Source organism: Coturnix japonica, chromosome 1 (genome assembly GCF_001577835.2).
Source record: "Coturnix japonica isolate 7356 chromosome 1, Coturnix japonica 2.1, whole genome shotgun sequence".
NCBI lineage: Eukaryota > Metazoa > Chordata > Aves > Galliformes > Phasianidae > Coturnix > Coturnix japonica.
The window spans coordinates 120,261,480-120,286,271 of NC_029516.1; the positions used below are offsets into that span (position 1 = coordinate 120,261,480).

The 24,792-nt window shown below is 42.1% G+C and overlaps 1 protein-coding gene and 1 non-coding gene across 3 annotated transcripts; both read right to left on the reverse strand.

Moving 5' to 3' along the window:
• Window positions 1–1,240: 1,240 nt before the first annotated feature.
• RNF149 (ring finger protein 149) lies at window positions 1,241–22,891 on the reverse strand. Of its 2 annotated transcripts, XM_032441790.1 has the most exons (9): window positions 22,196–22,891; window positions 14,961–15,211; window positions 13,368–13,436; window positions 10,522–10,604; window positions 9,966–10,062; window positions 9,423–9,452; window positions 7,007–7,202; window positions 4,673–6,693; window positions 1,241–1,864 (listed from the first exon to the last, which is right to left on the reverse strand). In XM_032441790.1, exons 1-8 carry the CDS (start codon window positions 22,653–22,655, stop codon window positions 6,635–6,637), a joined length of 1,245 nt encoding a protein of 414 aa, XP_032297681.1. In that variant the 5' UTR covers window positions 22,656–22,891; the 3' UTR covers window positions 1,241–1,864; window positions 4,673–6,634. The 2 variants fall into 2 exon arrangements, with proteins under 2 accessions (XP_032297681.1, XP_015705824.1); XM_015850338.2 differs by lacking the exon at window positions 9,423–9,452 and having other exon boundaries at window positions 22,196–22,888.
• Window positions 4,310–4,423, reverse strand: LOC116652827. Its single transcript, XR_004306046.1, has one exon. It is a non-coding gene; the product is annotated as a small nucleolar RNA SNORD89 (small nucleolar RNA).
• Window positions 22,892–24,792: the final 1,901 nt, after the last annotated feature.

Here is a 24,792-nt window from a genome sequence, read left to right on the forward strand (position 1 = left end):
ACTTATAATAAGGCATGTAGTTCTCAGCAGGTAAGGAAAAGTCTGTCTTGATGTTTAGAATAAGATGAAGGATAAGCTTTAATGCATTAAAGTGTGTTGAGGTGTGAGCTGTATGCTCAATGCAATATACTCTCTCTGCCACAAAATGAATCTAAAACTAAAAACTAAAGTCATAAGCTGTTCTCACTTCAGAACCTGCACAGGCACTTGCTTTGTGGCTAACAAAATTAAGATGGGCTTAAATTAATTAAAATTAATACCATGGTTAAGTGCTGAGGAAGGCAGGGAAAGGGTCAACTAAAGTCTCATTTTAAATTGATGGTAAAATAATTGCTGATATTTAAGCCCACAGATCTGAGGGGAAAAAAAATATAAGAAGGGAGCTTAGTCCTAATCTAATGCTGCCTGATAAACAAAAGCCATTTTTGTAGTTACAGGATAGCCATAAATGTAATCTCAATCTGCTTCTCAGATTTCTTACTAAGCAGAAGGTTGATAACATAAGATCAAGGCTTTTGGTGTTACCTGAGTACTGCCTGTTGCTAAATTCTTTGGATTGATGGGATTTTTCCCAATCTCCTACTTTATACAACATAATCTCTTTGTGAGATGTTCTGTAAGCAGTTCTCTCAAGGCACTACAGGGTTAGACTGCTAGTAACTCAGAGATATGATGGCCACTTAAAGCAGCATTTCTCCATGCTGAGGTGCAGATGCTGGGCCCACCTTTATCCTTCCAGAAATACTTAAAAACTCCCATAACCCACACCCCGTGTTTCATTTATTATCAGTAAACAATGCGGAAATCTCTTGAACTGTTATTTAGTGAAGGACTGGATCCAGTAGGAGTAATCCACACTTAAGGAAAAGTGAGGAAGGAGCAGCTAAAGTGAAGCCTTAAAAACCACAGTCCCCATTGCCCCTTGGGGGCTCAGGGCAGGAGGTGGAAGAAGGAGGAGAAAGGACTGAAACAGGCTGAGAAAGGCAAAGGAAAGGAGATTTCCCTTTGTTTCTCACTAACCCTAACTCTGTTCCTGGTTAGGGAAAATCTTCCCAAAGTCAAGTCTGCTTTCTTTGTCCATGGCTATGATTGGAAAGGAGTCTCCCCATTTTATTCTCCTCTTGTCCAGGACAGGATGCAAGAGAACAACACAGTGGGCCTCCAGCAGCCAGCCAAGGTCAACCCACCACAGCTCTGTTTGCACATGTATAATAAAGAAGACTCTGAAGTTGCTCAGAACTTTGCTTTTTAAGAGGTCTGTATAATTTATTATGGAATTTGAGCTTTTAGCCATTAAGTTACATCAACAATGCATAACCTGACATTCTTATAATTGTACATACACAATGGAAAAAAACCCAACTGTTTTGGTGCTTAATCCAATCAATGTACGCAACCAAGTTAGTACAAGGTTACCGTAACAGCTGATTGTCAATAGCTGTTGACAAACACTAGCAAGTTCAAGTGGTTACCTGCACTTGTGTTACTGGTAGAAGTGAATTCAAAGTTTTGGACTTAAGCTTCAGACTAACGCAATGATGGAAACTCAAATTATTTTGCTGTTGTCAATTCAGAAGGATACGCTCATTTAAAAAGATAGTATCGTTACCGTGTTTCAGATGGTGAAAAGTAGCTTCAGCTCCAATGGAAGTATAACAAACAGCTTCCAGGCAATGCATTCTCCACACAAACACATGCAATCGTAGAGACATTCTACTTTTAAACTTTCTCAAATCGAGTTTCGCAATGCAGCGGGATATCCGAGGAGAGAGATTAGGACCCATACTGAACAAAAACAAAAGCCACCAGCTTGATTTGTGCATGTTTATGCTACAGTTCCAATTCCCGAATCTTCACATATCACCTGTGAGAGAAAAGAACAACTAGTAATGAGCAGCATCAAGGACAGAAAAATTACTGCTGCCACTTCTAAGTTTCATTTCTGCGTGGCCCTACTATAAAAGTACATCTCAACCCAAAGAGAAGTTGCCCTGCCCTCCTCCTCCATCCCAGTGGCTCATTCCCTTAACCCTCACACCTCATCCTATTACACAGTAAGGATATGAAGCTTCCTAGCCTGTCAAAATACCACTTGGATTGATCTATTTTTCTACCATTTAAGCCGAGTTAGTTTATCACACTCCTAAATTTGAATGTGACAGCCAGAAGCAAGTGAACAGTTGATGCATAAAAGGAAAACTGGTAAAGGCCACTCTTCTGTTCTGGTATCAGCAAGCTGTTCAATTGGTTTGAGGCATCTTGTCAAGTCTCACCCAGACTGGTGGCTGAAGTGAAACATGAGGAAGAGAACAGTTTGTTGTCAAGCTGCCAACATCAAGAACACCATTCCCCCCAGGTTAACCTGATGAGATAAGGACAGCTATGCTCCTCTACTATGTTTCAGTACCTCTCCTTGTAGTCAGCACTTCCTTAACAACATCAGCGGATTTGTCCAGCACAGAAATTCCGCATTCGGTACCCAGTGCTTTGGACATCAACTTCATAGAATCATAGAATCACCCAGGTTGGAAAAGACCTTGAAGATCATCAAGTCCAACCACAGCCTAACCAGAATCCTAACTCTAAAAACCCTACAATAAATCATATCCCTGAGTTAACTAAGTAACTTCAGACTAAGGAAATTACCAACTCCAACCAATGACATCCAACCTCCAACAACTACACATGACCTCTTCATTCAGAAGATGATCAAGCTCTTATAGCTCTTCTGAGCAAAAATTCTCAGTTTTACTGAACACTAGGATGCTAACACGTACCAAAGCCACGTATTTATGGCATAACTGCATTTATTGATTGACACTCTCCTTAACCTCAAGTAATGATTGGTACTGCTAACAGCAGATGTCTAGGCTTAGCTAGGCAAAAGAAGTTTGTTTTTATGGAGCAGTTCAGTATGCTATCCTATTTATTTGCACAATCATGTAAAACCAACACAAGCTTCTGATGGAGCTTATCAAAACTTATGAGCTTAAATTTCATTTGTCTCAAGCGCCCACTGAAGCACAGGGATAGAAGGGGACAGCCATCACCACACACGTGTGCTGGGCTCTTCTGCACATCTGCTACTGCCTTGCCTTAAAGAAAACCCAGAAAGCTGGGCAGAAAACCAGAAGACCACCCCTAAATCAAGAAGAGGTCAATAAAAGATACCTGGCACACTCCCCCCTAAGGTTGCTGCAACAGTATTTCTCTATGCCCAATTACATCCCTGAATAGGAAAGAAATTCCTTAAGAGCAGTAAGAGTCCAGCTTTGGTAGGAAGATACAAGCACCCAGTTCAACAGGTAAGAAAGAGTTTAAAAACATTCTCACTGCGATTAAACCACCCCACAACTCCTTCAGCATGCTATAGTGATAGAACTAGAGGGAATGGTTTTAAGCTGCGCCAGGGGAGATTCAGGCGGGACATTAGGAAGAATTACTTCTCAGAAAGGGTAGTCAGGCATTGGAATGCACTGCCCAGGGAGGTGGTGGAGTCACCGACCATGGGAGTGTTCAAGAAACGTTTGGATGTTGTGTTGATGAATATGATTTAGCTGGGAAGTATTGGTAATGGTTGGACTAGATGATCTTCTAGGTCTTTCCCAACCATGATAATTCTGTGATTCTCTTAATCTAGCACTGATTGCTGGCAACAGGCAACTGCATGGCATTCATGCACTCAGCAGTAGGGGCCAGCAGAAGGAGTTACTGCTATCTAATCAACTACAGCAGAGAACCTCATCCAAGCATTGCTTGAAGCCCATTTTTTCCTTAGAAGAATGAAGCCTCGATTAAAGGTAGTTAGAGGAAAAAATCCAAACTGTCTAGTTAAACTGGTACCACTGGTAATTTCACTCACAGTTAAGATGCATTTAGATTTGAAATGCCTACAGTTCATTCTTTTGTTGCCAACAGGTCTAAAAGCATAACGTAACAAAGGGACAGATCCCAGCCCTCGCATGTTTTATGAAAAACAAGCAGCTAGAATGAGAACCCACAACACACACAGCATTAGCTCATACATTAGGCAGGAAATAGCCTCAACAGAGAGGCTGATAATAGGTTCTCCAAATGGTGGGGGAAGAAGTTAAAGAACACCTGCCCTACCATAAGTAAAATTACAGATATTTAATCTGGGTACCTGTATGAACCTAGAGCTGCCTTCACCCACTTACTCTAAATGGTCTGTTTCAGTTCTAACCATACATTTCTAAGCCTCTTGCTAACCACTTTAAGTTCCATAGACTGACTCCTTCCTGTTCTTTATTTTTGCACTATCAATATTCTGGCTGAAGTACACAAGCTTTCTGAGGTCAGACCAACATTCGCTTCAGACAACTTTGTCATCGTGCTTCCAAGGAGAGCAAACTGCTTATTGGAGGCACTGCAATTCGGCCTTTTATTGTCATCATTCCTCAGCAGCACAGCTATGACAGACTACACACACAGACTCCCATGACATTTGCCATGGAACAGGTATAGTGACAGCAGCAGATGTTTTCCAGGAACCTTTAATATTTGTACACTCTGCAAAAGTTATAAGGGCTTCAGACTTCCTAAGTGCACTTGTCAATCTGCAAGTTCTCTACCCCTCCTTCCAGATTCTAGCTTCAATTCTAAACCAAAGCTTTTTGTTTTAGAGTAATTAGTTAAAAGTTAAAGTACTTACCACAGTTCTCCCCTCCAGCATGAATACTGCACTGCAGATATCAGCAAGATACGATCCACAGATTAACAAGACTTCTCTTGGTAATTCCTCTTGGTTCCTCCTTGAGCTAGAGTTTAAACCCTCTCAACATTTACTACAAAAAACAACAATGTTCAATTTTGTGTTAAGGAAGAGGGAGAAGACTTAGTTTATAACGTTGAAGAGATAGTTGAAAAGGCAGTTCTGGAAACGTGGATAGGCTTCTTTTGGAGACAAACGTCCCTGTATGATGCTTGTTTTAGTCGTGGGCTGTTTTCTTACTTGTTCAGTTTTGGAGATGTTTGGTCAGTCATATTCCATTCTTATGTGCTTCTTGTAAGATAAAGGCATCACAGAAACTTGCACCTGCTGGTGACATCAGAACTACAACCTGATAATTTTCCAGTAAACCTACAAATTACACTCCTACAAGGAAGAGGCAGATTATTGTCTGTAAGTAAGCGTTAACAGGACCATTTGGAAGGAAATTTAGGATGAAACATCTGCCCTGCAAAGTAGAAGTTCAGACTGTATTTCCCCAGATGAAATCTCTCATTTCTGGAACACTCGTTCTAAACTCAAGAAAAGTTATTGCTTCTACTGAAGCTCGATGTAAGTTAGAAAAAAGAATTGCATATTTTCTTAAAAAACATTCCAAATGTACATTTTAAAAACGAAATGCATTCTGAACCAGACGTCTGGTAACAGACACCGTTTTAAGCAACCTGTAAGAACAGCTTCACCCAAAAAAAATGAGGAACGTAGCACATTTATAACATGACAACGCTAAAATCCTAAGCGATTCATTAATACCCTTATTAAGCAGTGTTTTAAATATACATATTTCTTTACAAAACAGTTTAGCAATTCCCTATATCGCTTAAGAGTATATAAATATTTGAGTAAGAGGTCATACTGGGAGATGTCAGGGTTTATTTTTTACTCTCAGATGCTCCAGGTTTCACAGGTGTTTGACTATAAGGCACAATACTGCTAATCTGAAAGAAAGGAATGAAAGCTAGTGACAAACCCAGTCAAAACCCCTATTATGGAATCTCCAGGAGAAGAATTCTAGCATCTCTACACAAAGGAAAAGTGTCTGTAGATCCTAAGAAACAGTTCCAATCTGCACATAAAGATGGGAGCAGGAATAAGAAGGAATTAAGTCTTATAAATAGACTAATAAATACATTTTAGCCATAGTTAGCCCTTTACCTCTGTCCTACTGAGTTTAAGATTGAAAGAGGAGGTAACCAGTGTGCATATACCTAAATAAGTCTACATGCTCAGCACATGAAGACCACCTAGCACAACCTATTACTGCCAAATTCAGTATAAAAAGCTAGTGAGACAAGAGTCTCCCTTTGCTCTCAGTGGAACACATTACAAGATCAAATTAGTATTTATTATACGTATGACAGTTGCAACTACTAATTTTTTCATCACCAAAGTGGATATGTAATATACCCATTGATACCTTCAAAGGTTAGATTGCATCTTTTTTAACAACGTTCATCTCCAATTACAACAGATCAGAACTTTCAGAACATTTTAATTGTTGTAGTCTTGTAAGTGTTCTCCATATATACATGCTGAACATGAGTAGTGCTTCCAAAATATGTATACATTAGACATTCTACACTGTCTCACTGCCTTGTCTTCATCTTGTTACAGCCCTCTAAAACACAATGACATTGTAATAATGCTTACAGAAAAAGGGTTATTGCATCTCTTTATAGGATGAGACATCCAGAGGAAGTTTTATAAAATCCTCTTGTGTACAAAATTTTTTAGTTATTAGCCCTTTTGGAACACCAGCTAGAAAAGTTCGAAAGGTAAAATAATTTACATTGTTATTTTTCCATTAACCAGACAAAAGTCCAAACTACTTAAATAAAAAATAGTTCTTCAACAATCTGTCCAAGGTATCTTCCATGAAGCAGCTCAGTGGGAACTTCCATTAGATAGATGTTCTCCATGCCGGTTATTACTGACATCCACATCTACAAGTCAGAAATTAAAAGAAAATGTGTTTCTAGGTTCATCTTTTAAATTGCCTTATCTAAATTCTGAGAACAAATTAAATAGCCACATATATATAAGGTTCAAGATTGTATCTCCCCCCTCCCCAAACATCTTTTCTCCAGTCTTGGCAGGACTGCCTCAGGATCTACCTGCCTGTATTGTTGTACAAACAACGCTTAATCTGCACTGCAGTGCAGTACTAAGACTACTACCATCATTTGGAGAAAGCCATCTTTCAGTACCAATAGCGGCACCAAGGATTATAAAGTGATCAACTGAATTATTACTTACCAAGTAATGCTGTGGTTTCACCCGCATCCTCTTTTAAACTGGTACACTGCAACACAGATTCACTGGTGGAGGAAGCTGACAGTTCGCTTACTTCGTTTCTGTCATCTTCTTGTAAAGCAATACTCAGACTTCCAACTGAAACACTGCCACTTATTGATTCAGGTATTGGAACTTCAAGTGCATCTTCAGGGTCCCCCTTCAAAATTAAAATACATTAACTAACAGTTCTGTCCACCATTACACATCAACATTCTTCCATACAATCACTTCATATCTTCACCTTAGAGGGAAAAATGTCTTCTTTCCAGCTAGCATTGCCTATCAGCTCATGGGTATAGTACTTAGCAGCGTCTACTTCAAATGTCAATGTCAGATTCCCAGAAAACTCAGAAAACTACGAGTGGCAATGGCAGGAGTCAACCCATCCAGCTGAAGTATGTCAACACTTCAACACTATTGATGCAGTCTGGTTAGGAGCACACCTGGCACATATGAAGTCCTCACTGAGCAAACCTACTGATTATGCAGAAGATTATATAAACTGCTGTTTTTCATAATAGTAGTTTGGCAAGTTGCAAGTAAACAGACATAGGAAAAGGCTTCTCTCCTCCTCTGGCCTAACTTTAAACGCTGGTCTGAGAAAAAGAGAAGTAATGCCAGCTCCTCGCTTTGAAGGAATAAAACACACAACACGAGCAAAGGATCTTACTTCATCTGGTGGACAGCATAAGCTACTTCTCATAACTTTTAGGATGGATTAAAGTCCTACACACACAATTCTGTTCCTAAAATTGAACCTTAAGTTCACAGAATCAAAGAATTGTAGGGGTTGGAAGGGACCTCTAGAGATCATCGAATCCAACCCCCTGCCAAAGCAGGCTCCCTACACCACGTCACACAGGTAGGCGTCCAGGCAGGTCTTGAATATCTCCAGAGAAAGAGACTCCACCACCTCCCTGCGCAGCCAGTTCCAGTGCTCAAGTTATTGCTAATAAGTTAATCACACTAGTTAAACAAGTACGGCACAGTATAAGTAACTCTTCTGTGGACTGCAGAATGACCATTTTCTCCCTCCTCAAAAAATTAGCAAAGGCCTGTCTTAAGAAATCCTACGCCGTTCCTTGCTTTGCTATTAGAACAGCAAACTTTATAGCATTCTGAACCATAAGGAGCTGTAGAAAAATTACATTAGAACACAAGTTGAGACACACATGATACTAAGCTCCAAAGGGTCTCAGTGTCAGGGAAAAGATCAGTGATTTTTTGTTTTCAAACCTTCAGCAGCTAAATAAGCTGAAGACAGAAGATTTGACAATGCTCACCTACACCAGGAAGTCAGACATGCTGAACTGCAGTTCTCTTGTTTCATAAGTAGTAATAACTAGTCCACTAAGTACACAGCTTACAAAACACAAGGTAAGTAACAGGACTTCCTGTCTTCTTTCTACCATAGGCATTTAGAAATACACAAGCATCTCAAGTGTTTACCATAAAACTGAATTCAGCTTTCAGACTCTTAACATGGCTCAAGAGACTTCTGTAATAAAGCTGCACATTCACGTCTGTTGTTACAAGTCAGGAAGCACAGTGCTGAAAGAGCTGCCCTGCTCTTCCCACTTCTTTGCTCACATCAGCAAAACATTCGCACCATCACTCTGTGTATCAGGTAGGTACAACCTAGATGAGGGTCAAGACCAAACAACTGAATGCTATCTTCACACTGCTAATTCCAGCACAACTTGCATGGCTGGGAAGACATTTCCTTCATTCCACCTGAAAAGCAAACTGGGCTTCTGTGTTTAATATCACCTCATCCAACCTGCTTCCAATACTTTTATCTAACAAGCAGAGAAGTCATTAATCTTCTTGGTTAGTGTTGGTATCAGTACCCCTGCAACAGCAGGAATTCAAGGAACAGAAGTGTTCTGAAGTCTGAAGTGTTTTGGCTTTGAAACCACATACAAAAGGTTATAACCTTTCACATAACACAAGTTATGTTAACATCAAGACTTGAAAGCAAGCAAAAATCAAACTATTAACAATAGTAATGCAGTTATTTCACATGAGAAGATTGCAATTCTTGGATAAAGCCTGACTTGCTATATAGAGCCACCATAATCTGGTGTACATGTATATACACATACAATGTAATATGTATATATACACACACTACATAGCAGAAATATTGCCATCCTTCACAAAAGAAAAAAGTCAGTCAACCGTATACGTTCTAAGTCTCTGTAATGACATGAGAGAAGCTAGTCATAATGCAGACCTAGCCAATGAAAGAAAAGCCCCTGAATCCAAGCAACACCCCTCTTCCTGAAGGCCTCTGCAGAAGAGAAGAGGTACATTCGTGTCTAAGGCATCTTAATGGAACTCAAGACTATTTATCAACAATGACCAAGTAACCTACCGCATGTGTCTTCATCTCTCTTTTCTGGTGCTGTCAGGAAGAAATGAGAGCACATCATTTTCTCTATCTAACCAATTTCCAATCAATGTCTTTAGGAAGGTTCTTAGTGCCTCATTTACAGGGATAAAACAATGGGTATATGTGGAATTTATATATATGTGCTCAAATCATTTGAAAATTACACAAGATTTACTTTGAATTGTAGCTCTCAACAAGATTGAAAACATACTTGAAATTACTGAACTAAGTTAGGTTTCTGTAGCTTGAGCAAACTGCCTCATTTTTGCTTTAACTTCATTACTATTGTCAGCTGATGACAGAAATGATTACCACAGAGTACACAGAGGGTTCACAAACAGTTCAATGTTCTGTTTAAGCTCCTATCTACAAAATTCCCTTATAGTTCATATTCTCATTCACTCTTATACCTGTACTCAGCTTCTCCAGATAGTTAAATAATAACTGTTCTCATTCTGAACATATGAAGACTTGCTTAATGCACTATACTTTTTTCTTGAGGATTAAAACAAGCGTGCAACATACCCAGTATCCCAAAGCTTTGATAACATCTAGTTTACACATTGGACAAGTTCGGTGATCCAAAAGCCAAGGGTCAATGCATGTTCTATGGAAGATGTGCCTGAAAAAAACCCAAACACCTTTAGAACTTACTATGAAAAGCACATTCTGCTTCTTCACAAGATGTGCAAAGCACTGCCTAGACAGGTAAACCAAATCCTCCATAACCCTGATGTTTAGGTACTGCTTAATTTACTAGGACAGATATAACCATAAACTCTAGAAGGATCTTTAAAATAAGAGATAGCTAATTACAAAGACACCACTGAAGTACCATTTCAACTGTGTACAATTCAAACTTACAGTTCTATTTCATTTTTACTCTTATCCCAATTGTTTCTTTCCCTCCCATATATATGAAGTTCTTTACTGCCTCCCAGAACCCTCCAATGTGTAATGGGCCATAGGAATGGCAGGGTTTCAGCCCCAATGTAAGTTTCAAAGAGTTTCCAAAAGTCTCATCAATTTTTGATTAGACAAAACATAGCACAGAGAGAAGAGAAACACAACGTTAACTTACTTGCATGGCAGAATTCGGACAGTATCTTTCAGTTTATAGTTCTCAATGCACACAGCACAGTTTTCCACATCAACATCTAGACCCTGAAGACAATAACATTTAAATGACATCCATGTCGTTATAGAACAAACTTCTGAGTTTCCACAACAGGTGGCATAAGTTGGCTTAGCAAATACAAATGTGTCCCTCATTTAATTCTAGATGAGGTGATTTGATCAAGTGGTACCAAATACCAAAAGCCAGGTCCCTAATTTCTAATTGAAATAACTATATATGTTATATGTTATTATATTATTATATGGCATTGGTTAGACTTCAAACAATGGCTTGGAGACTGGCTTCCATGAATGATTTACAATAAAAAAAAAAAACCACAAAAATCAAGAAACTCTTAAAGAAGTCAACACAATGAACATCCGATCTAATTCTCAATCCAACGCAAGACTTGCAAGAGATTAATCAGAGAATGGTTCTTGAGGGTGAATACTGTGAACCATCTTTTTCCATATTTACTTTACTTCTACCACATCCTAAAAAATATCCTTTGGAGGTCAAAGGAGGAAAAGTAAAACTGTGTAATGATTTTTAAGTCTCCAAGAATATAACACAAGGAGTTAAAACAGGATTCCCCCCATCCCTACTCTTTTTTTTAGGGGTTATCTAAACTTTCTTAGCAGGCCTTACTGCCTCCTTGAAGCCTTACTTATGGTTAAAGTACAGGTATGATAGATACCACCCTGACAAGAGAAATAGTTCACTGTTAACTGGGTTGCTTAAAAGTAAGTATTAGAAGAACACACAGCGGGCCAACTCCTTTCATCCTCCACTGAAATATTTCACATTTACTGCTGTCCAAAACAGTTAAAAGTTACCACAAACATTCAAATGAATCAGTATGATGAAGGAACTTTCAACTTTAGGCAAGCTTTCTCCCTCCTTTACATGCTATTACCTCACATGATGTCTCAAATTCCTAAATCTTTTTAGTTTTATATATAAGTAGTTAAGGATGAACATTTTCCCTATCATAAATGTTTTTCCTTATTCTACACAAGAGACAAAACCCAAGCGTGCAGCACATAACCAAATGAGTGTCCATTTCGCAATAATCCCATAAGCTTCTCAGGAAAGATCTACACGATAGCAACCAATTTTTAGCAGGCTGACCTATTTTTAGTTAAATATTTCAACTCCGAGAGAAGAGACAATAAAAAAACTGTCACAGACAGAATAATTGCACTCTTTCTGTCATAAGGACAGAATGACTGGAAATATGAATGTTACTGTTTTTCTCTAGAGGCAAGTCCATGTTTCCAGATACATTTACATTAGTTCAAAGGTACACCTGCACCACTAAGTTACCTAAATTCACTGGTAGTCGGGTGAATCAAGACAATTGGTATGATATTATTTATCAAGCAGAAAAATCTTTAATTTAGATATTTTAATCTAATTTCCTTTTACTTTGCTTGAGCTACACACCACTAATAGCTGCTACAAGCATACTGCATAATAACCTTGTTAAAATCCCCTATTTTATTTACTTTGCTCACAGATACATTAATAGGAATGAATTGATGCACTGCAAAATCTCTCAAAATGATCCTTTCTAGAAGCCAACTGAATATCAGCTTAAAAGCAATTAACAGCTGCATTGTGGTCCTCATGATAGAGTTTACTCTATCATGACTCTTCTACATCCATTTCTTCCTATGCAGATGTTACACTTTGACACTTCATGTAAGCTGTTATCCAGTTCCATATTTCCTTCTGTCTAATTTCACTTTGTAAGGAGTAGGTACATTCTCCATTCAGAGCTTGGCAGATTATTTTTTTATGCCATTTACAGTTAAATTGAAAGAAAGACTTTTAAAATACCAAACACTCTGAATGCACAAGAGGAAAAAAAAAAGGCAGGCTCTGAGACTGTTTTAACCTCAAGCTACTTTGCTACACAAAGGACATACTTTCCATAGCATACAACTTAAACCAAACAGCTTCTGTTGCATCACATCTTTTGAAGTTCTTAAGTGCCCTTTTTCACCTTAATTTTATTCATGGATTTAAAGAGAACTCTTGTTTTCATCTCTAAACAAGTCAGTCCTTAAGTAAAAGCTGATCAAATAAAACAAATAAGGCTGGGAAAGAAACGTCTGTATGGCAGCAGAAATCTCAGAAGTTAATTTCGCTTTTAAATTCGCAGCTGCCTGAAGCTAAATTGTTTCTTTCAAAACCTCTTTTTTTCCTAACCTCGTTTATTCTGTGAGATATTAGTTTAGGTCTTAAGCTGTCAAAATTAACTTCAGGAAAGCTATACTCAATTTTTAGAATCACTTATTCTAAGTAGAACTGTTTTAGCTTTTGCATTTGTATTTAAGTCTTTATAGCTCACGTATCGTATGTTGAAAAAGATGAAGTGAGCTTTTAGATCTGTAAGGCCCTCTGAAAGATAAAATGGGACGTTCTCTTCAATGAAAAGGTTTTAACAGCTACAAACTATGCAATCAGATGGTCCTAGGAAGAATTTTGCAGTCTATCTGCTGATGTTTTCAAGTGTTGGCAAGATCAGAGTTTCCTCATCTTTATAGGAGATGAAAGAGGGCTGATACTACTATAACATTCTGTGTAACTAGATACTGAGTGCAACAAACCAGCCTCCCATTTCAGAAGCAGATGAATTTTGACTCTTCAATTTAAAAATTGGTCTTCTAGGCAATAGCAATGAAATTAGCCTAAAATTGTAAGAATCTCACTTTAGTTATTTTGGGATGATTACAGACTAAACTCAAGTAAGGCATTACAACATGCTTCAAATCATTCATCAAAAACCAAAGCCACCAAGTTACCTTGTCTCCACGTTTCACAGTATGCAGTTGAAGCTGGCTGATTGCTTTCTTGGTTTCTTTCCTGTGTCCCTTGAATAAAGATGTGAAGCATTAGCATAGACTCGAGCATCAAGAGCTACATTTCAAAGCTTTTAAATATTTTCCACATGGATTACACTAAGCCTTCTGAATGCATCAGAAAATTCAATGCTGGCCAGATAATTTATTTACAAAGTACTTCCAGCCAGCAGATGCTGAAGAACTACAAGTCTTGCATTCTTGGGGCACAATAGTAAACATTATCTATAGGCATACTGCTCTAACAACGGCCTCAGCTGGCACAGAAATAAGCAGATCAAACAGATGTACAGCCTTGTACAGTAGCTGCCTGCATTAAGGGCCTTCCCACACAGGAAAATTGAAGTTAATTTATGCTTTAGAGCTGCAACAACAGAATTAACCAGACCTTCTTGTTAGGCCAAGCAATAAGCGAGCAGGCTGTAGGTTTTACACAAGCTTGAGAGTAGGTGGAATCCTGCCGAGTAGCCTACAGCTGGCTACCAGGTCAAAAGGCTGCTTGTAGCTATTAATGCCTTCCCTCGTTAAACACTGTCTAACACATTATCCAAAGCTTTACACTGAAAGGACACATTATGTAAAGGAGACGACAAGAAAGGCTTCACAGACATGAGACAACATACTGGACTCCTATACAGTAACAGCTCTAATTATGCTTGGAAGGGAAGCAAGCAGATAAAGCAGTACTGTATTCTAAGACAAAGACATAGCTACTGCTAGAAACTGTGAAACTGAGCATTCCCAATTAAGAGTTTGATCAATCTAGCAAGAACTCCCACTGATGAAATACAATAATTAAAAAAAGCAGTTTTTCTCTTAATGATAGCACAACAACCTATATCCCTTATACATATTTGAAGTACCTTTTTTCTCCCAAGTAACCATAGAACAGCTTGGGTTGGAAGGGGACCCCAAGGATCATCATGTTCCAAACCCCACAATACAAAGTAGTCTGAAGCTTTCCTCACAGTGCACTGAACCAGAAGCAGCCTCTTCCAACTTCTGTACCAGCTCAGGTTTCCTGCACTGTCCTGTTTCACCTCCAGCAGCAAGAATGCGTTCAAAGATTTTCTTCTGAACTGATATTACAGTGTGTCACAAGACACCCTTCCTCAGCCTCACTTAGCAGCTGTGGAGTAGTTTGCTTCATACCACGTCATCATTAACAAAGTTTAAATGATGCTGAAGTCAATAAGCCAAACAAGTAAGATTTAGGTTGCAAGAGCGACTTCCCATTTCCAAAATTCTCTCAATATTCCTAATATCATATTTTGACCAAAGAGATTCAAAGCAACTTAAAGCTTCAGTTTCGTAAATTTGTTTTCAACAGTTGCCATAAAAGAGAATGAAGTAGGGAACGGGGCATAACAGCCTAATGCTAGATGACCTCATTTAATTCTACACAGTTCTACAATTCTATGACAGTAAAGTAACAAGAAGGAACAGATCTTCAAAGACGCTTCAATAAAACACAGTAAGTTAAGCAACTGATTTGATAGAAGACTGCAAGTACTTTTAAGCTGCATCTCCAATTACCTGGTTTCCAAACTGTGATCCTGTATACAGGAAACGTTGTATGTAGTAGAAGATCAGCCAAGCAAGCGATATAATCATCATGGTGATGAAGGCAATGGCAACAAACACAACCGACTGGCCACTGATATATTCCTGCACGTGACGTGTGCCGACACCAATGGTCATTCTTACAGGAATGCCTCTTCGTACTGGCTCCAATATCTCTATTCCTTTCGGATAACCAACCATTATCACCACTGTATTTCCTGTTCCTGTCGGGGGGGAAAAAGAAAACAGTAAAAATGTTGGCATTCTGGTTTGACAGTAATTTGGGCCTCTTCAATTAAGAGCAGAGAGTTAAATTACAGCAAAGTGTCCTCATTTCTTTTTCTAAGTACAGAAGAATTTATGTGAAGTTTAATAATAGAGAACCCTTTACTTACATTATGAAACTCAAGTGTGAGATAAACTTTGGGAGTTGACACTACTAAGTGTATTAAAAATGCACTTTGCTTTTATCAAGGCCCTACACTCCTCATTCCACACAGCAAGAGAAGGTGTAGATGCCATGCAAAACAGTGGCAAAGAATACACATCTTATATTGAATATGCTAAGGTTATAACATACACCTCAAAAACAGTTGGTCTTCATTAATGTAGGAATGCAGCTGTAGACAGGATGTAAACTACCACAAAACGAGAGACATTCAGTCAAGTTTGAATTGGAATTCACAGCACAATTAGACTGGACGCAAGACAACAACAAAAAAGACTGGATAATATTCACAATTCCATTCTTCGATACTAAATATTCACAATCTAATGGGACTTAAAAAGAAAAAAAGACTTTAAGCACCATATTGCAGCCAAACAAGCTAAGATACTTTCAAGACCAAATGGCACGAACAAAGAGTCCTTGTGACAAGGGTTTCACTCAGTCTCGTCTGGAAGCGATTCCAGTATTGTCTCAGAAACATCTGATCGGTATTACAAAACAAATGGAAATCAAATATACTTGTTATGAATGTCACCTTTTCACTGGTCCATGCTGTTTCTATTTGAACAGTTCTTACTATACGCCCTTGGTAAATTACGGCTCTCTAGTTTGCCATGCACTCAACTCATGCCTCTGAGAAAAAAAACATCAAAATGAATCTTGAGCCAGGGAAAAAGTCACAGAATAAAGAATAGCATTTCCCCAGCTGAAAATGTAAAGTTGTAATATCATAGCTACCCTTTCAGCTTCACAACCTTACCGACTTGCTACTTGCAGTTAAGCCTCCCACTGAAGACATAAAGGCCTTTTCCATTCCCAACTGCACTAGTAGCGCTACTGACAAGTCCTTGTTTCTTTGAATGTATGGCGTTATGTTCAGCAGGCATTTTGAAAACTTGACAAACCATTTTGGACTCACCTGCTGCCTATTACCATGAAGAGTTATGTGCCTTAAATGTTTAGGACATCTTCCAGCTGAGACTGAGACACCCATGCAACCCCGCCACCTCAGTAACTCTCCAAAGGGAATGGGCTCACAGTGCAGGTAGCAGCTCTCTCCCCCCCAAAGAAGTGATGGGCAACTGTGGACAAAATGTTGCAAGTTCCAAGCACAAGCCGAATAACCCCCTTGTCTGAATGCCAGGTAACCTTTTCCAGCTCCACCTTATGCAATCACCCCACTTGTTCACCCACCGTTAAGAACCATCACACCCACCAGTCGCTTCCAGACCTGGCAAAAGAGCAGCATTTCAAAACAGAGCTGGGTTTCTCAAAGGTCTGAGAAAAAGGTGCTGCTGGAACAAGGCCCAGCTCATGTCCCTGCTCAGCTGTGCCGCATTTGCTCACCAGCAGCCACCCTCCCAGCCAGCATTCACCCAGCTGCCAGCATGTGCTGTCTTGCCTACTGGGTGTATCCAGGGGATGCAGAGCAGTCAAGTTTAAGACAAATAGTGTAAATCCAGGAGCCACTTGCTCCCTAATTAGCTCTAACCAACATTGTGATTATTTGTACAATACTGCAGGTCCAAGCACCCTCAGAACTGAGCAACAATTATTGTTTTCCTCCCTAAACTAGCACAAAAACATTACCAGATAAACGAATGAATCCCATAGAGAAGGCTGTGATATTCTGCTTGCTTTGTGACCTTGCACTGCACCAATAAAAGAACACATTAAGTTAGAAACGTATCCCACGCAGCCAAGAACCATTCCCCACAAGATTTCATCTCCTGATTTAGGCATACAGTTAATTAATTGCAAGAGTCCACAAATACCAGGATGGGTGGCACCAGCATTCATGTATTTTCACTCTGACTTGAAGAATAGAAGGCTGGAAGCAGCCTGGATTTTTCAACCAATGCAGATTTCCTCTTCAAGCCCCAAATCTACACCTCAGTTTAAACCTGCTGCATAGATCTCCACACAATTTCTGACACACACACACACAAAGTACTTTAAAACCATTAACATTTAGCAATGCCTACTTCTGTTCTGCCAGGGGCATGACCAAGTAGCAACCAGTTACTTTCTCCAATTGGAAAACAGGGTATTTCTGCACAACAGCTGCCAGGTACCGTGACACCTTCCAGCTTTAAAACTAATTTGCCCAGGGAGGTGGTGGAGTCTCCTTCTCTGGAGATATTCAAGACCCGCCTGCACGCCTACCTGTGTGACGTGGTGTAGGGAACCTGCTTTGGCAGGGGGGTTGGACTCCATGATCTCTAGAGGTCCCTTCCAACCCCTACAATTCTGTGTGATTCTGTGTAATATAACTGTTGCATATTTTATTAATTGCCCACTGAAAGCATTTTAGCAGCTTTAAAGACTTGGAGAGAAACATGCTTAGATGCACGCAGTTAAACATGATGGCCTTGAAGGTCATGAGATGTACGGAAAGGAAGGAAAAAACCTGAGATCCACCATTACAAAAGCAATCTCAGAGAGGCAGCTGCCCTGAGCAGCCTGCAGGACTGAGGACTTTACCTCACTCCTCACTCTAATTTTAGACTTCTGTTCTGAAAAGCATAATTCAAAGACAAACGGTGTTGAGTCACTCCATCAGCTTCAACTGCAACACAACACAGACCTTAAACAACAACAACCACCACACTTCAAAACCTCAAAGTCACAAACACTCATTGAGAAAATCACTCTGCTGGCGTTGCTGTTCTATACTTGTTTCTACTGCAACAACCAAGCACATTTTTACCCCATTACAATAAACCTGGATTAAGATATTTGCTTCATGCTTCATCAGAGTCAGGTAGATTTTAAATCTGGTGTATTCTTTTCCAACCATTATCATCTCAACTGAGTGCCGGGAAATCCTTGAGATACCTGGAAATAAGGACACGTTTGGAACTCTGTGGAGATGAAGGTATGTATCCTGCTACTGAGCCAAGGTCAGTTTTACTGCATATATTGTTACAGCCTCCACTTGCAGCCAGCACTGTCCTCACAAGGAGAAAGCCGTACATATAGAAACCCGTGATTACAGTCTACACAGTCACAGAATTGTAGGGGTTGGAAGGGGACCTCCAGAGATCATGGAGTCCAACCCCCCTGCCAAAGCAGGCTCCCTACACCACGTCACACAGATAGGTGTCCAGGCAGGTCTTGAATATCTCCAGAGAAGGAGACTCCACCACCTCCCTGGGCAGCCTGTTCCAGTGCTCCGTCACCCTCACTGTAAAGTTCTTCCACACATTCCCATGCTGTAGTTTCATCCCATTACCCCTAGTCCTGTCAACTCACAACCACACTTGCATTCATGAGCACGCATAACGTAAAGATCATCTTCTATCATCCAGAAACCGACCACAGCCGTGCTCAGTTTCTGTCCTCGTGAGAAATGTCAGCAGGCTCTCAAGGTTTGAGGGAGCTCAGCCCTTAGAGCTAATTTATCCAACTTACACTGCCACAATTAACACTGAATATGTTTTGCTCCTGGCAGCAAAACAAAGTCTCTGATCTTTACCAGTGCCACTTACAGCAGCAATGAGGAGCTTGTGCCCAATCACCCAGCCCCACCTCACCTCCTCAGGTCCTGGGTTTGTGTGTTGTCACATGCCTTAAGAAGCAAGGTATACAATCAGAAAAGTCAAGTAGCAAGCAACCAAAACAGGCTCATGCCCTCTTTCCACATGGGCTTCCAACACGTCTGTATTTTTACATACAGAATAACACGAGCATTTTGAAATTCCTTTTCTTTCTTTTGAACAACTTAAAAGCCCAACTCAACAGCTGCCGTCCAGGTTAAGTAAGCCAGCAATTTCAGTTCAGTCCACTCAGTAAAGCAGCACTGAAGCCTTCAGTAGCAAGCACTGCTAATAAAGAAGTTATGTGCTACTTGAGAATCCTAAGCAGCACTCAGGTCTCTGAAAGAAACGTGGCAAAGAGTTCAAGTATGTGCCAAAATAATCTTAACTCTGCCCCTTGGGAGCTGGCAAGAGCTTTTAGAATTGTCGGTACAAAATCATTCACACCCATTTTGTTCAATATAGCTGCGTAAAAAAACACGTCAATGAAGAAAAGAATTAGCTGGGTGTATTTTGGCAAAGCCTCATTAAAAATAAGTTACACAAAGGAAAGCGTCTTAAGTGTATGATTTCAGCTACGTTCAAGCTTCCCCTAAATCCACAAGCCAAGCAATGGAGCTCCATTCCAGCCTTGTCTTTAACTACTGCAGCCGGTCCCTATTCCTCCACACAATAGTACAGCTGTCAAGCAGAGCAATACTTCATATTTTACTCCTATTAACATTCTGATCAGGATCCTAAAATCAGAGCTTGAGAGAGGATTCACAAATGGCTGGATGCCCAGCACAAAGTATCGGTCTATTCACTTCCCTATTTCTAAGCCAGCGCACACCCCGGCTCATTGCCCTACTCCCTACAATATTCTACACCTTGCCACTCCAGACTCCTCCCCAGCTTCTCCAGCTAGTATTTATATACAATACTTATCGGAAATTGTAAGGAATTGTAATCCTTTGCATTATATTAAGTTCCCCTCCACCACAATAAACAGAGTTCAAAATGCCTGCAAACTCCATTTCTGTGAACCTGAAGATGGAGTTTAGACTGTTCTGATACACTAAATGAAGGACTGACAAACTCCTTGAGTCATCCAGGTGAAACCAATGCTTTCCACCAGGAAAAAAAAAAGCAGCTCCTCAGACACAGGTGAAGTGGTTTCACTATTACTTCCCTCAGGGAGACAAGGCATGCAACATTCTCAAGAGCTTAACTCAGAGTCAGAGAGATAAGGCCTGAAACACAGTAATAAGCCATATCTGAAGAAGGTCCTTTAGAGGAAAGGACCAAGACTGCAAGGCTACATGCTCAAACTCTTGGCTGCCAAGCTCCAAACCTACTAACTGAAATCCCTGCTCACTGCATTCTTGTGACGCACACAAGGGCACCCATGAAACAAACAACTAAATCAGCAGATTATTTGGAATTCTGGTCTTTAGTCAAATGCTTTGACACCAGCTAGCACAAATCACTGCTTGGCCTCACCCACAACCTTTATACACAAGCTGGAGTAAGCCTAAATACACGCAACAGCCACCACCACACAGGCAACATGCGCACAAGGAATCTTAAAAGCTGGGATTTTCAGAAGAATGGGAAGAAAAATGAACCTTCGAGATCAGAACAGTCCTCTATGTACCACCTGCACGCACATCTATTGACTAGAATGACTGCTCTGTCTTGCATCTTTTCCAGTGCCACAGCTGCAAATCCACTAAGTGGATGTTCTTCATACACGTGCAGTACCACAGATTTCTCACAGCATTCCATGCACTCTGCTCACTAGTAGGATTTTCCTCATATGTCACCTCACAAATCTGTTCAGAGGAACGTATCTAAGTACACTAAAGCCTATTCTTCACACAGACAGAGCTTTTATCAGCAAAATTCCAACAGTCTACAAAGAGAAATGTTCACAGAACGGCAGCAGTCAGGGAGGCATTTGTCTTCATATTGCTGACAGATGCAACTACACTAGCAAGTCAATACAAGGTCTTCCACTGCACAGAGATGACAGAAAAACATAAAGAAAAAGGCAAGATAAGCGAGATTTCACAGAAAAAACAAACCCAAATATTCATAAGAGGTTATAACAGTGCAAGAAGAGAGAACAGCCTGTTCTCTCAGGTAGCAATAACAGGACAATAGGGAATGGCCTCAAGTTGCACAATGAGAGGTTCAGGTTGAATATTAGGAAAAATTTATCATCAGAAAGAGCAGTGAGCCAGCAGCACAGGCTGCCCAGTGAGGTGGTGGAGTTACTGTCCATGGAGGTGTTCAATAAATGTGTGGATGTGACACTGAGGGATACGTGGGCATGGTGGTGGTGGCTGATGGTTGGATTAGATGATCTTAGAGGTCTTTTCTAGCCTTAATGATTTCATGGCATACCCAAGCATGAAGCAAGCGTGAAGGAACAGTGATGACAGTCCTAGCTGTGCCAGCAGGAGCTACCTTTCCCCCAGTATGCTATGAGGCAATTTTCAGCTTGCCACATTCAAATAATACTGTTTTCTGCAGAAACACCTTATTTCAACCAAATCCCTGGTCCTCTCCCTCCTCACCACCAGGACAGCCTGGGCACCATCCAACTCATCACAACCAAAATGCATGTTGCCAATACTTTTGATGTGATTTGCTTCACCTTTCTATCTTTCTCTGAAGCCTACAAACACTAACAGATTTTTATAGGAAAGCTTCGAGGATCTTTTTCTTTCACTCAAGCATTTGATCTTGTCACATCTGTTAAACCAGCTCTGCACTCCAGGCACAGGTTGAGCCCCGGCTGCAGCATCCATCCCAGTTCTGACATCTGCAGCCAGCACGGCTCCTTTCCGCAGGCTAGAGATAAGCACGCTCAGACAAGCCAACTCAACATTTTTCTCTAAGCATCAGTTTTCCCACCTCAGCCCCAAGCACGTTTACCTTCCTCCCACACCTCACAGACACTCATAGGAGAGGACGACGAGCAGAGAGCAGAGCCGGCCCCGGCATCTCTCCTCTCAGGGCTGTGGCTGTGTACACCTGAGCACCGCGGATCCCGTAGCACAGCCCACCTGCCCCGACTGCGAGATGCGGGCTAACAGAGCCACGGCCCATCAAACCCTGCTCTCAGCGGCGATTTAAGGGATGGAGCAGAGGATACAACCGGCTCTTCGCGGCGTTACCACGAGGGCCGCTTCCCCCCTCGCCTGCTCAGACAAAGCCGCCTCCTCCCCGCTCACCGAGGTGGGACATGGAGACGGTGCTGTTTCCGAAGCGAGCCTCGTTGTAGATGACCACGGCGGTCGCCCGCTTCCTGGCCGCGTTGGTGATCTTGTCCTTGAACGTACAGCCGCCTCGGGCCACCAGTGCGATCCAGGGCGGCGGGTCCCCGTCGGGCGCCGCTCGTCCTCCGGCGGGCAGCGGCACGTCGTAGTCGGTGTCGGCGGCGCAGCCCTCCATGTGCCGGGGCGAGGCGCCGCGGGGGATGCCCACCAGGCCCTGCGCGCTCTCCTTGGGCGAGCTGTCCCCATAGCGGCCGCTCTCCGTGTTGCCCCGCACCGTGCGGTTGCTGAGCGGCTCCACGTAGCTGGTGCTCACCCACGCCGTGTACCACTCCAGAGCCCGGGCTCCCTGCCCGCCCGGTGCCCCCAGAGCCACCAGCGCCGCCGCCACCAGCGCCAGCCGGGCACGCCGCACCATGGCCCGGCCGCCGCCGCCACGCCGGGGCGGCTCAAAGGGGGGCAGCGCACGGGAGAGGCGAGAGAACGAAGACGAGGAGGGGCAAAAAAACCAACACAAAAGAAGGCCCCGCTCTCGCCTCGCTCCACACCCGGCTCCTGCTCTGGCCCCGCCGCCACGCAGGTGAGCCCGCCCGCCGCCCGCTCCCCGCCCCGGGCGGAGCCGAGACACCGGCGCCGCTAATGGCGAGGAGGAGGACGGGCCTGGAGACCGCGCAGGCGCCTTTCCGACCCGCTCCGGGGGATGCCGGGACCGCACCGCCCACCCCGGGAATGGCGGTGGGAGGGGGCGGGTGGGTCTCAACTATCCCCCTTCAGTCGGGTCCTATCTGCCCGTCGTCCCTCAGAAGGTATGAGGATGGAGGAGCCTCGTGTGCTGACAGCTGCCCCTATAGCCCTACGAGTGCCGTCGCCCCGCACCAGCGGGTCCCCCGGTGTTGTTTTCCCTTGTCCCCATCTATTTTTAAAATGAAGTCCAGTCAGTCGAGCCCCAGCGGTACATGCGTGAATGGAGTGAGTCAGCGCCTCCACCCTTTTCCTCACCCACGTTCGAGGGTAGAATAAGCGTCCTCCCGAGGGAGAGGCGGGTTGTGGGGCAGGAAGCGGGGTTGGACGGCAGCAGGTACGGCTGGAGGCTGCCGGGAATAGAGCGCGGTGTGAGGCAGGGCAGGGGGGGGGAAGGCAGTCAGTAAAGCTAAAAGCTGAGATAAGAGAGGTACTTGAGCCTCCTTCAGCACTATAGCACGTTTGGGAACGCCTTGTCAGCCTGCTGGGTATTGCAGGTTGGGTGTTAGGAAGAATTTCTCCTCACACAGAGCGGTGCTGCAGTGGCACGGGCTGCACAGGGAGGTGGTGCAGTCACCGACCCTGGAGGTGCTCAATAGCCACGTGGATGTGGCACTGAGGGATGTGGGCAGTGGGTACATGGGGGTGGGCTGCTGGTTGGATTGGGTGATCTGAGAGGTCTTTTCCAACCTTAGTGATTCTACAAAGGCTTCTATGTACTGTTCCAGCTACTGAAGTGGATCACCTTTTCACCAGCCTTTTTGAACCATCTCACACATTCAGTTTTCTTTGAAAAGTCAACAGTTGTGTCATCACAGTTGGCTACATACGCTGTCCAACAGTGTTGACAGATCTCTGTCTTCTTCCTAAATCATAACTGTAGATCTGGCAGCACCTGGCCTACTTTCCGAGGAGGGTGTACTGGGATAAAGGCCTTGAGCTCAGTAAATCCTTAGTGCCAGCAGGCCTGCTCTGCTCTGTCTGCATCAAGGCCCTTGTGCCCCATGTTCTGGCTTACAGTCAGTGGTAAAATAAATCCAGTTAAAAAAAAACAAAAAACAATAACACAAAAAAAACCCCACAAAACTTAAACCCTCAACTATTCTTCAAAGTAACTCAAGCATTCTCCCCAAATACTTGGCAGTATAGTTTTGGGACTCTCTCCAAAGGCACTGAGCATAGTGAGAACCAGATCAAAGTAACAAAGTCAAGATGACAGTCAGGACAGATCTATGGAGCACAGTAAGGGGCTGTTGAGGATAAATCTGAACTGCAAAAGTAGTTAATGAAGGAAAAAATGAGGGAAAACGCCAGAGGACATTAAATGGGAGATGGTGAATGGAGTTAGTGGCAGAGCAGAGGAGGTAGAGACTGACAGTGTTGAACAACAGCACGCAGCAGAATTTGGAAGGAGCCAGAAGGTGTTTGGCAAAAAGCAGGTTGAAAAAAAAATGTCAGTATTTTTAGTGAACCCAAAAGTGTAGTTCATGTGAGAATTTTCTGGATAAAAAAAAAAAAAGTGAAAGGTACTTTGTGTAATCAAAATAGACATTGCTCCAGAAATGGGACGGAGGTAAAATAAAATTAAGTGAAAATGAAAGGAACGTCTGTGTGGAATGTTCTTTGGACAGTATGGAGTCATTGAAAACAAGAAAACGATGCTGATTGCGGTTTGTACAGGTTAGGAAACTATTGTCACGAGCTTCACAGAGAATGAAGTCCAACCAATGACAGGACAAAGATTGTAAGGTGTAAATAGGAAGCACAAGCTGTTCCCTATGCCTCTTTTATTTCTTTTTTTAATGAAGTAGACT